This window comes from Hermetia illucens, chromosome 3, assembly GCF_905115235.1.
Source record: "Hermetia illucens chromosome 3, iHerIll2.2.curated.20191125, whole genome shotgun sequence".
Classification (NCBI taxonomy): domain Eukaryota; kingdom Metazoa; phylum Arthropoda; class Insecta; order Diptera; family Stratiomyidae; genus Hermetia; species Hermetia illucens.
The window spans coordinates 124,858,182-124,871,061 of record NC_051851.1 but is presented as its reverse complement, the minus strand read 5'-3'; the positions used below and the strand labels follow the sequence as shown (position 1 = coordinate 124,871,061).

Sequence of the window (12,880 nt, the reverse complement as noted above, 5' to 3'; positions counted from 1 at the left end):
ACGTAATAACATTCTGTGCGGTCGAGTGTGTATGCAAAGTTTTACGTGTAGAAACAGAAATCTTATAAAATGGCATATGTTAGTCACGTTGCGGGACCAACGCGTTGCTTTGACCATGTTTACGATCCCATATATGAGGCGTCCAGTCAAAGAGATGTGTGGAGGGCCAGCATACAAGCTATTCAAAAATCTGCTCCAATTCAGATCACATCCATCTATCAGACGATGTTCAGCGATATGCCGAATAGACCAGGATATTATTGCTGGAAGCGCCAGAATCCTTTGCCACATTTCGCACACCCTGGAGGTAACTGCATTTGTAAATATATGTGGTTTCAAAAAGAAAATGTTCAAAGTGATTGGATGCATCTTGAAATTGACTTGTTTTCTTATTTGCAGATATAAAGTTGAAGAGTAATTATATTCAAAGGATAGAACATGGAAAACCAATATGCATTGAAGGAGCATGCCGGTGTAACTTCTTCCACTACCCACCTGATTGTGTGAAGACGTTAAACCTTCGATTAAGCATTCCTCGTGAATGTGAATGCGTAGAACCACCGAAAAATAAATATGAATCTGTTGGTTGCCAGACCATTTATCGGTAATTTGAAGAGAGAATTTAAATAAAGCACAATAGACTGTACGAAACTTCCTTTGCAGAGAATCATCTGCCCAGACGAAACCATATCTTCCGGATTATTGTGTGCCTGAAGGTGAGCCTGAAACACCAGAAGTTGCCCGAATTGCTAACCTAATTACAGGCAATGAACCTCCTGGAGAATTTGAAACACAAATTATCGAAAGGGCACGAAGGCGACGACAGTGGGAAAAAGAGCTGCCGCCTACGGGATCCCTAAAAGAATGGGACCAGCGACGAACTATCATAGAAGCCTTCGAATGGGAAGAGTTTGTAGCTCGCGAAGAGGATATTCAAGAGATGCAAGAACTTCGGATGGAACTGGTGAGAAATCTCGTTGCGGATAGGGAAACGAGTCTGCGGGCTTCATCAGCAACTAAATTACAACATGCAGCTGCTCGCATTGAGGACGAACGAAAACAAAAATTAAAAAAATTAAATCATAAATTTGCACGGGAAATGAGAAAGTTGGAATTGGCACGAAAAAATATCCCTAGAAAATATAAGGTTGAAAATATAGTTAAGGAACATATAGATCAAGCGTCTGATCTATATGCACCCCAAATGCGATTTGGAATACATCCCAAACGACTGCATTTCGTTCCATTTAAAAGTTCCTTCCAAGCTCGGTTAGAAAATTTGGAGTTAGACAGAGTTGATCCGAAGAAAGTGAAGTGCACCATCAAAAAATACAATCGTTTGGCGGAACCGAAAGGAACGATAACCGAAATCGAAAAAGGATTCAATAACGATGAACAGTTAACTAAGCTATATGAAACATTGAAGGTAAATGCTGCCCTCATTTGGATGATGAACTACATTTTCGCTCATTCCAGACCCTAAGGAATTCTTCTAATATAGACAAGAGCTTGCCCAGTTGCCTAGAAAGAGTTCATAAAGAAGCAATTGTTGCTGCTGAGACTCCCATCGGTCCCTCGGAGGATTTGTATGAAATGTCAGAGACTCATTGTTGCATATATTTGCAAAAGATAATCAAGGTAAGAATCCATGATTATATATATTTACTAAAAGGTTGCTTTCTAATGTAGGGTCGAGCTGTTCAGAAAATTCTGTACAACGGGCGAGATAGATCTCGTGGGCTTATTGAGGAAATTCAAACAACTCATATGCTATCTGCGGTTAGTGCTATGTATCCTGGACTGTCGAATGATACAATCCGTGCTAGATTGCGCGTACAGTCTCAACAGAAACGATTCGCACAAATGGTTCAACACGATAAACAAAGTCAAGAAATATACAAAGAATCGGAAGCCAGTACAATTGGGGTCCTTTTGGAATTTCTTGAAAAAGAACTTCGTCGTATGTATGAGCAACGTAGAATTCAAGCTCTTTGCTTACTAGCGGAAAGGGAACGAATGAAACGAGAAGCAGAAGAAGCTGGAAGGCGGCAGACCGAGAATCAACGTAGGCAAGAAACTGAAGAAATATACAGGAATCTAATGAAAGCCTCGCAAGATACAGTTAGTATGTTTTTGGAAAATGTGCTTATGGAGGAGACAGATAAAGTAGCGGATGAAGATGCTAGGAAAAGGATTCAACAAATGGCCAGAAAAATCGACCGAGAAGTTCACAAATCAGTGAATAATAAATGCCAGACAATAGTTTCAGGAACAAATGAGGATATTATCAATGATTTGGTCAAAAACTTCGTTTTTCCTGAAGTACAGAAGCGAATTGCACGCCATAATATGGAGTTGAGAAGACAGCGCCATTTACTAGCTGCCCACGAGACTTTATATGGACATGTAGAAAATATATTCTATACCCCTACCCCGCGACCATCGGAATCAATAATAGCAAGTCACATCCTTAACAACCTCATTGACAAAGTACTCTCTTGCGACAGTTTCCTATCTAAAATTGGGCGCCATGAAAATGTTGCCAGGCATGAAGCCATGGCAGCCATAAGAAAGATTTTAAAGCGAATGTTCCCTGAGCGTAAGTGGAAAACGTCCGCTGAACGCATTGTAAGTGCCACAATTAGTGGACTTATAAATGATGCTTCTGCGGAGAATCGGAAGGAGCTAAAAGCAACCCCTAAAATTTCGGAACATAAATGGCTCAAAGGAATCATTGAAGATATAAGTAACAGATTGTGGCAGCACGCTTACGCAGAGTTTAATGAGCTCGGTGACCATGCAGGAGAACAGGAAAAGACAACAGATGAATTAATAAACTATCTCGAGGATAAACTAAAGCCAGTATATATTAAATATAAACTTGGTGAAATGGACGAAAACTTTGAGGAAGAGAGTTCAAATGACGAACTGATGATCCCTTTTGAAACCCTAGAGCCACATTTTTTCAATATGCCAAGCGACACGGAGGATGATATTGGATTTCTCTCAAAATCAGGCGTTGGTGAAGATGAAGTGGCTATTTTGAACGAGGGACATGAAGAAAGTGTGCACAGAAAGTCTAGTGCAGTTTTGAGAAAACGTGAAGATAATCAACGAAAAGTAAGAGATTCTGTCGCTCGACCTTCCTCCGAAGATAGTTATTCACCTAGAAATAAGGATGAGGAATTTAACGAGAAAATTAACAGTGAACTGGTGTCAAATTCACAGTTACGTTTGCATGGGGAAGCGGATCAGAGCAGCGATCATACTACTTTGGATTTTCCGGGTTCTGTGCAGCCTAAAACACCTTTGATGTTGGGTTCCATTGGTAGCACTACCGAAGAGGGCCCTGATTCCGAAAAAGGGGACGGGACTTGGATTAAGCCAAAAGAAGAAGAAAAGGAATAAATCTTGTCACAATAAAATCAAAATCTCACGTAAGCACGCATATAAATATTGAATGATCGGGTAAAATTACTGCGTCAAAATTGAAAGAAATTTTTTTTGTGTCCCTTGTCTACAGTTTTCATCCACCATATATGTGTTTCGTACCAATGTTCATGAATATGAGATGTTATCTGTGTATTTAGATATATTATTTACGTTGCAATATGCAACATATACAAAATTTATTTTATTGCGTCGTTTCCTAAGAAATAAAAAAAAATAAAAAGTCTCAAATCAGGCATTTTTTTCTCTATTTAATCTCTTTATTTTCGACCCTATTATCGACTTCTGCCATCTTAGTGGTAACTCATTTATCCCTTTGCCGTAGAAGCCTTGCTCACGGAATCGGTTAACTGCTGAAAAACCGTTTCAGAATTTAATTTTTTCCGTGGCAGAAAGTTGATTAATTTCAACTGTTGTAGTTTTGCGATAATCACTGTTGTTTATTGCAGTTTCATTCGGGAAAACACCGAATGGGTTTGATTCTTGATTAAGTGATGCACCAAATCAAGTGACTTTAAGCTGACTATATATATCGTTCGAAGTGTCCAGCAGCCTCACTAGAGAAGAAAATAAGGGCTTGTTGTTTCGGATTGTGACAATACACTAAAATTCTTTATTTATGGTTAGATCCTCAATGCTAACAAAATTTGCAAAGTCTAGTCAGTAGTTTAAAAATTCTTTGTAATATTATCCCGTTTGGAGTCAACGTGAGAAATTACTCGTATATCATTAATTGAAAAATATTATCTTGAGGTAAATAAATTATTTTTTTCTCATGCACCGTATGCTATTATGAATCTAAGAGATGCCTAGGCGTAAGTTGAATATCCTCCCCTCCGTTGATTGTTAGGTCAAGCGTCGATCGACGGCAATTGTGAAGGCTTGTTTCGAAAGCGTCTGAGATGGAGATATCGGTTTCGTGATAGTGGTGCCATTGGATGATCCTCGTTTGTGTCTCCAGTAAAGATAAATTACTAGGGTCAGGATACTGCAGAGCCCAATGTAACTGACAGCGATATAGTGAACGTTTTCGATAGCATTGTTGCCTTTAGACTTTCGTACTGTTGTATGTCATCAGCATACTAAAGATGTTTGAAAAAAGATGTCATGGTCCTTTGAACTCTTCCACATCCTCCGGACAAGACCACACCGTCAACAAGAAGAAATAATATCGGTGACAAGATATAATACAACCCTGGTGGACTCCGTTTTGGACCCCAAATTCGGGCCCGTTAACGACCATCTTCGTTTTACTCTCTGGGAAAGGTCTTAGATTATTAAGATTTCCGTACAAGATCTGCTGTGACTGCAGATGCAGTAAAGAACAACTCTGCGGGGTCCGTCAAGCCCAGCGGCTTTACTCTGTTTAAGTGCATTGGTGACCGAAATAATTTCTCTTTTGCTTAGAGGAACCATCCGTATCCGGATGTTGTGATGACTAGCCATTTCATCCACAAGGGGGAATCTCACCGGATGTGGTACGGTTTTGAACCTTGGTGAAGTATTCTCTCCACCTTCTCAATTGCTCGTCACCGTGGATGGGGAGTCGACCGTTAGCATCTTTCACAAGACCATCGAAAGATTTGCGACAACAAACAAGTTCTTTCATGATGCGGTATACACTTCTGAAATCATTGTGTTTTGCGGCAACTTGCGCTTCCCTGACCAAATCAATAGTAAATTCCCTTTTGTCATGGCGCACAATGCATTGAAGTTCCCGGAATTTTGTTCGGTATTGGAGTTCGTGGTCAATAAGTTTCAATCCTTTCCGTCTATCACCGCTTCGGAACGTGTCTGACGACTTGCGTAAGACCCCAGGAAAGGGACAGCTGGATCGAACAATCAATTGATTTTTAACTTGTTAATGGTCGCGGACGCAACACGCAAGTGACCATCAAATGGTAATACCTTTCGAGGCCGATGTCAGCGCTTTTCTTGTTACGCACATCTACGAGACAATACCTAAATCTGCGATACCGTCGTGCGCACATTCCGGAAACCAATTCTAGTCCATCTTCGATAGCCAAAGATCTTCGGGGTGAGATCAGTTCTTGTCTGAAGCAATTGGTGGTGTTTCGATAATACTAAAATTTCAAAAGTTTGCAAGTTGTTAACCCATAAATTTCTATCACTTTTGCGACAAGCAGGGGAGAGAATGTATTCAACAACAACCGAGTTACAAAACGGGTTTTTATCTCCGAATTAGCATAACTCTTCGATCCTCTGACGGTCATGATATCGCTTATAAATTTCGCCGTTATGTAGGCTACGGAATCGTCCATCCTCATGTAGGGGGCCAAACATTCTTGCTAAGAACACAAGTCTCCGAGGAATACATAGTCTTGTACAATAAAAGCTTTGACCCTATGGTGAGACGTTTCGAGCGAAACAGTTTGTGTAAGCTGAAATATGCTCTGTTGGCTGACAACAACCGTGCGTGGATTTTATCGTCATAGCTGTTATCGGTTGTGATTTTTGACCCTAGATAGAAGGAATCATCATCGATCTCAAAGTTGTAATATCCGAGCTATATTCTTCCCGTTTGACCAGTACGATTTGATGTTGTTGGTTCTTTGGTTTTCGTGCAGTCTAAGATCTCGCATCGCCTGCTCGATCTGGATGAAGACAGTTTGTACGTCTCAGGTGGTTCTTCCCATGATGTTGATATTGTCAGTATAGGCCAGTGGTTGGGTGGACCTAAAGAGGATCGTGCTTCTCGCATTTACCTAAATATCACGGATCACTTTTTCCAGGACGATGTTAAAAGTTGTTGATATTGAATGGTCTTGCGAGTAATTTCGTTGCTTTTATCTGGTCTCATACATTGGTCAAGGTCAACCTGTGTAAAGTTTTACCATTGCTATGCTATCATAGGTCTTAAAGTCGATGAAAAGATGGCGCAACTGATGGCCATATTCCCACAGTTTTTCCATCTCCTGCCTTAGAGAAAAAAATCTGATCTGTTGCTGATTTGCCTGGCCCCTGGTATGGGCCGATGATGTCCTGGGTGTATGGGGCTATCCGAACTAACAAGGTAACGGAGAAAATCTTATAGATGGTACTCAGCAACGTGATATCTCTATAATTGCTGCACTGTGTGATATCTCCCTTTTTATGTATGAGACAGATAATGCCTCGTTGTCAATTGTCAGGCATTGATTCGCTGTCCCACACCTTGTGGTTGATGAACCATTTGGTGTAATTGGTCGCCTCCATATTTAACCAATTCGGCTGTAATTCCATCGGCTCCTGGCGACTTATGATTTTTAAGCCGATGAATTGAATGAATTCTTCTATACTTAGTGGTGACGTCTTTGTCCGTCGTCTTCAGTTGGCAGGACCTCCAACTCGCCGATATTCTGGTTGTTCAGTAGTTCATCAAAGTACTCAACCCATTGCTCTAATATGCCCATTCTGTCGGAAATCAGATTTCCCTCTTTGTCTTGGAAGAATGAACATCGAGGTGTGTAAGACTTCATCCTGCTGACTTGTTGGTAAAACTTCCGCACCTGGTGCGGTTGCTCCCTGTAGTTTTCGAGTTCACAGACATCTTGGTTCTTCGAGGCTTCGTTTTTCCGACGGAGTTCATGATAAGTCTCTGCGCGTGCCCGTGTCCATTACTCGGTATGCAGCATTTTTCCGTTCCGTTATTAGCTTACATTCATCGTTAAACCAGCCATTCCGACTCTTTTTGCGGCTGGGGCCAAGTATATTTGTTGCCGTATTTATGATAACGTTTTTCAGGTGATTATGAAGATCATTTGTTGATGCTTTATCTCCAGGATCTCTGTTGATTGCGGCATCCATTTCCCTCTTATAGGTGTTGCGGAGGACTGTGTTGTGGATGGCTTTAGTGTTAACTCTTACCTGATTGTCGGAGGTGATTCTAGGTGGTGTTGTTATTCAGGCACGGAGTACCATGCCAACGAGATAGCGATCCGAGTTTAGATTGGTCCCCTATATGTTCTTACATTCATCAAGGCTGAGAGGTGGCGGCGTTCAATCAACACGTGGTCAATTTGGTTGAAAGTGGTCTGGTCTGGGGAGGTCCACGTTTGTTTGTGGACCGCTTTCCGCTCAAACCAGATACTTCAACAACCATTTCGTGTGACACTGCTAATTGAATAATCCGCAGTCCGTTATCATTGGTATCCTTATGTAAGCTATGGGAGCCAACATCCTTACTTGGCTGTTAAAATTCCCAAGTATGATTTTGATATCATACCTGGAACAGGCTTCCAGGGCTCGTTCCATTACGACTCTGCAGTCTCTTCTCTAGGGGTGTGAACGTTAACGAGGCTTATATTTCTCAATTTCTCTCGCAAGCCCAAAGTGGATAGCCGTTCGCTTATGCGATAACCGATAACAACCGGTTTCATTTGGCTGACTAAGAAAACTACTGCGAGCACATGATTGACTGGATGGCCACTATAATATATGGTGTAGTGGCTTTTCTCCAGGAAACCGGTCCCTATCCAACGCATCTCTTGCAACGCTGTTACATCAGCCCTATATTAGGGCAGGGTATCGGCTAGGTGATAGTTCCATCTACAGGGAGATACAATCCAGGGACTGTACAATCTATGAGAAAATGCGCAAAGCGTTATTCCCTTTGCGTTGCCGGGTTCGTCGTTGTGTTGCCAATCCAGTCCGAAGCTCCTTTTATGGCTTCGTAGCGAGTTCTTTTTCGTGTAGGGTTGCCAGTCCTACCCAACCCCCAACCTGGAGGACCAGTTGTTACAATTTGTTCCGTTTTTAGGCGCGGGAGGCTCGCCTTCATCCTTCTACGTCTGCAACTTTTCGTTAAGAAAGGGTTCCCAGCAGTTACCATGTGGAGGTGGAGATAGGGTTTGGTAGTAGAGTTGTTGGTGTTGGTTCAGCAGACTTTCCAGGTTTTATGCTCCATCCTGGGTACCAGTCCACGTTTCCCTCTGGGACCTATACTACCCTTTGGCCCCCATCTTTATTTATTTATTCATAGCCTTGATAAAATTTTTCATCAAAGCAAGTTTTATGTGGAGTGAACAAACAAACTCTGATATTTCAGGCCATACTTTTGTAGTATAGTAGATATCAATGGATATTTTGTCCCCAGGGCCGTAGGGAGAAAATCCGGGCCCGGAGTGAAACTTGCAGAGAGAAGAGTCCCGGGGTGAAAATGGTGCGGAAAAAGGACCAGGGTGAAAATGATACGAGTTTTGTGAGAAAATTATACGGGCTTCATTATTATTCTTCTTTTGATTCAAATTTCATTTGCGGTCCTCCGAAAAACACCGAGCGCGGGGGGGAATCTTCCATTATACGATACGAGAGTAGCATAGCACGAAACACAAAAAAACTGTGGTATCCATGGTTTATCTTGATTTGTCCACTTCCAAAATAGAGTAAATATGCAGTTCCTACAAAGCCAATTTTGTGTATTTATGCAGTTGTGACGGCGACTTAGTTCAATAGTAATGTTGGATTTTGAAATAAATATGAACAGTGATATTGATGTTATCGAATATAAATGATCTGCAAATAAAACAAAGCAAGAATGTCAACTCAACTCTTATACGCCTCAAGATCGATCCTTTAAGTTAAGTGGAGTCAGCCTGCAATTTTCTTTCCAAACAGCCGCATGTATGTAAGGGACTCACTTTTTGCTGTAAAATTAAGCGCTTAGTTGTGACGTTGTGTCGCAATGTCAACCATACCCTGCCTCCGTGCCTCCGATGTCACGAGGTAAGTTTATTCGCTTCACGGCACAATTTGGGTGATGTATTCTGAATTTCGGAAGTCCGTATCAGTTTTCCAGATCGTTTTTGGTCCACGGCAATATTGCGAATGCATGTGCCAGTGAAGGGATAACGAATATGTTTAGGGGCACTCCTTTTATTCTTCCGCGAGAGATGCAATTTCAGCATCAACTTCACACGTCGTAGGCATTTCGACAGTAGAGCATACTTCAGATCACCAACTCGACCATGGCTTCTTCGTAGAATTCATAGGTACTTGTAGAAGCTTGTTGCGGCCATAACTTGGATGCGGAGGTCACCCATGCTATGTCCATCATGCTGCTCGACACTTGTCTAATCCAAGTTCCATCTGAATATCACCGCTAAACATGTCTACTATTCGCATCAGACTTCTCGGGTGTTCATCAGTATCAACATACAGTTTGATGTCATGTAAGCACTTACCACTATGCGATATAATGTTCTATAGCATCGTTCGGTAGTCATGGTAGCCCAAGGAGACTCAACGAATCCCCCGTATTCGGATGGCTTTTGAAGTGTTGGTACTCTAAGAAGAATGCACTGATAATTCCATGATTGTCACGTCGGACAGAATGTTAATGGAAGTTATGAATTTGTAGAGGCTTTGGTAAACAAGTAATTGGTCTTGTATCTGCGGGGTCCTGCATTGTGTCCTTTTTAGGGATAAGGTTGGTAATCCGTGCAGAGAGGAGAGGTGGATATTCGTCCGGCCGACTAATGATCTAGTTTATGCTGTGTGTGAATTTCTGCACCCAATCTAAACCAGGACCCCTCCAGTATGTCAAGCCATAAACAGGCTCGTCAAACCTCCAGTAACTTCCGCAAAATTCATGCCCAGCATAGTGGCATGACGGGTGCCAGTAATCCACTCAACATGGTCAGCATACTGGGTGGGTAACCCCCAAAATGCCAGTGCTGATTTGAATCAGCCTAGCAGCTTCGATCAAACCAATAATACGAAAGCGAATCTTCTGACAGTGCAAGCTGATAGCCGCAAATGCATCTCACCCCACAAGTGGTTGTAGTTTGCAGGAGACGGTTTAGATGCAATCTCATCATTGATTGAAATAAAATTCTCAGACTTGCTGGAGGTGCAAAGAGCCCGGGAATACCATGTTGTTGACACATGTTGTTTATGCAAAGGATTCGTACGGGACCTTAGGTATTTCCTTCCTCTCATTTAATGGATTTGCATTTTATACCTAACTGAAAGGTATAGTGACAGCTTCCTCAGTGAGTACTTTGCAAGACTATAAATTTTTTTCTCCAAATATGGTAATATAGGATACCAAACGAAAGGTTTCGATTAGTATTTTTCAATTCTGCCTCAGTTCTGAAATTTAATCCACAAGGGGTGATTGCGGGTTTGAAAAGTGGTCATTTCTTTCGCGGACGCAGTCTCAGAACGTACCTAACCGGAAAATCCTGAGAACAATAAGTAATTGGAGTGGAGGGACTTGTTAACACTGATGAAGGAAATAAATAGTTCCCGAAATATCGGTGTTTACAATAAGACTTGTTAACACTGATGAAAGGAACAAGTGGTTCCCGAAATATGGCTGTTTGCAACCGAAATAAATACCACAAACGAATAGAAAAAAGCAAGTCTTAATTATTTCAAAAAACATCAGGTACTGCTTGCAGCTCATATCGGTAAAGTGGGCATGTTTCCGTGATCAGTCCATGCTTGTATGTAAGGTTTTGATGAATCATCTTACAAACAGCATTATGCCTGTTCGTGTATTGCATTGGTGCCATTAGAGTGCAGCTAGAAATGAGATGGTCCAACGTCTCTAACGCCGAACCACACATTCTGCACTGGTCATTTTCCGCCCGCGTTTTCATTATGAGCTTTTTATAGACTCGGGTGGGGACCATTACATCCTAAATGGCATGTATGAATCCCTCTGTCTCAGCAAAGAGCTCACCAGCACGTTGCCATCTGTTCTACAAATGGCTGCCAAAGACAATTCACGTGTTTACCGTGCATTGCCTTCGCCTTCCAATCATCGCACCGCTCTTGGTCTGACTTCACCCTACTCAGAGGATTGAAAGATCGATCCTTCAAGTTAAGTGAAGTCAGCCCACAGTCTAAATTACAAACAGCGGCATGAAAGGTAGTCGCTTGCTCTTTGCTGTACGTCGACGGAGGCTCCAGACGAATTTTCCATGGTGGATGCCTTCGGTCTCCAACAAGCGAAAGTGAATCTTCTGACCGTGCATTCTGACAGCCGTTACTGCACCACAATACACAAGTGACTGTAGTCGCAGCAGCGACATATCAGTACAAAGCCGAGATATAATCTCATCATTGATTTGAGATAGAATTCTCGGAGTTTTCGAGAATTCTATACACACTCTTTGGATTTCGTCCCGAACCTCAGCGGAGACTTCAGGTGGACAGTGGAGCAGAGTTCTTCGGCGAGTATTGAAATTGTTGGCCTCTGAGCGGCGTGGTGTTGTTGATGGTACCGCTTCTGCCCCTCTTCAACTCATGGTCACCAGTTTCCTTGATGATGGCCGGGATTGTCTCGCTACAAGTAATAAAGCGGTACTGATTTGCGACTCGTTGTACAGTCACGTGCACGAATTGCGGGAAGCGCTCGACGAATCTCTGGTGCAACAAGGGGTGGTAAGTTGTTGCCCCGCCAAGTGGCGAAGCAGTTTCAGCAGGCGGAGCAATGCTTCAGGTCATCGTAGCGCCTAGACGTCGAACCGCCCTACGATTAGCGGTTTCGACGCCGTGCTGTCCATTATGGGAGCCAGAGCCAGCCACCAAGTCAGACGACTCCTGCCGGATATCCGTACCCAACTTTAAGTTCTTCCTTCTTTTCATTAGATGGATTTGCATTCTATACCTAATTGTTAGGAATGTTGATAGTTTCCTCAGTTTGTGATCTGCAAGACTCACTTCCCTGACCTACCCCCTGAGACGTTGCAGTGACCTACAGCCATTCAGACCGAAGGTATCCATCCCTCCTCCTTCCACAATCCAACTTGGGATCCGCTACGGCGGAGTTTTCTTAGTTTATTGTTGATTTATTATGTTGTTAGAAAACAATTGCCTGAGAAGCTGAAGCACTTTATTAAAGTGATACAAGTCAGAGAGTAGTTACGAAAGAATTCAGATTTAAAAAAATGCCTTTGAAAAGACGTTTCTGGGACGAGTCTTTGGGGGATTTTGTGAGGGAAATGGGTAGATAGATAGATAGCTTTCAATACGTTTGGCCATTTTACTGATGGCTAAAAGTACAAGTGGTTAGAAACAAACTAAACGCAGTATTTGAGCCCGAAAAAAGGTCACTTGGTCACTGTTGTACATAGTAAAACGAGAAATAATTATACATATAAACGCAAATCACTCCTGAAATTTTCAATTCTTTTACAGTAAAAAGTTGCATGTTCAGGAGTTCATTCTGAACAAAAGTCTCTAGCCGAATTCATACGTTAATTCATGTACATTTTATCATTAAATATTATCTGGGATAAGTTCTGAGCACGTTTTAGTACTCACACATAAAATTCCGAAATAACACATTGGCTTTTCCATGAAGTGAGTAATTATTCGAATCATTAACTTTAAAAAGCCTAAATTATCCAAAATTATCCAACTCTATCTAAGATCGGCAGTAACGAAAACTCAGATACACAAAGGTACTTATTTCTCAAAA

At 41.9% G+C, this 12,880-nt stretch overlaps 1 protein-coding gene across 1 annotated transcript; it reads left to right on the top strand.

Moving 5' to 3' along the window:
- LOC119651826 (cilia- and flagella-associated protein 91-like) lies at positions 1-3,554 on the top strand. Its single transcript, XM_038055618.1, has 5 exons — positions 1-307; positions 400-604; positions 664-1,426; positions 1,477-1,638; positions 1,690-3,554. The coding sequence occupies exons 1-5, from the start codon at positions 70-72 to the stop codon at positions 3,406-3,408; spliced, it is 3,087 nt and encodes a 1,028-aa protein (XP_037911546.1). The 5' UTR covers positions 1-69; the 3' UTR covers positions 3,409-3,554.
- The last annotated feature ends 9,326 nt before the right edge of the window (positions 3,555-12,880 follow it).

What these genes read in the sequence shown, in the direction of transcription:
- LOC119651826 (XM_038055618.1), top strand. Translation starts at nt 70, where the DNA reads ATGGCATATGTTAGTCACGTTGCGGGACCAACGCGTTGCTTTGACCAT. An exon ending in GGTTGCCAGACCATTTATCG is followed by an intron (nt 605 to 663) that starts GTAATTTGAAGA and finishes CTTCCTTTGCAG; the next exon opens with AGAATCATCTGCCCAGACGA. An exon ending in ATTTGCAAAAGATAATCAAG is followed by an intron (nt 1,639 to 1,689) that starts GTAAGAATCCAT and finishes TTTCTAATGTAG; the next exon opens with GGTCGAGCTGTTCAGAAAAT.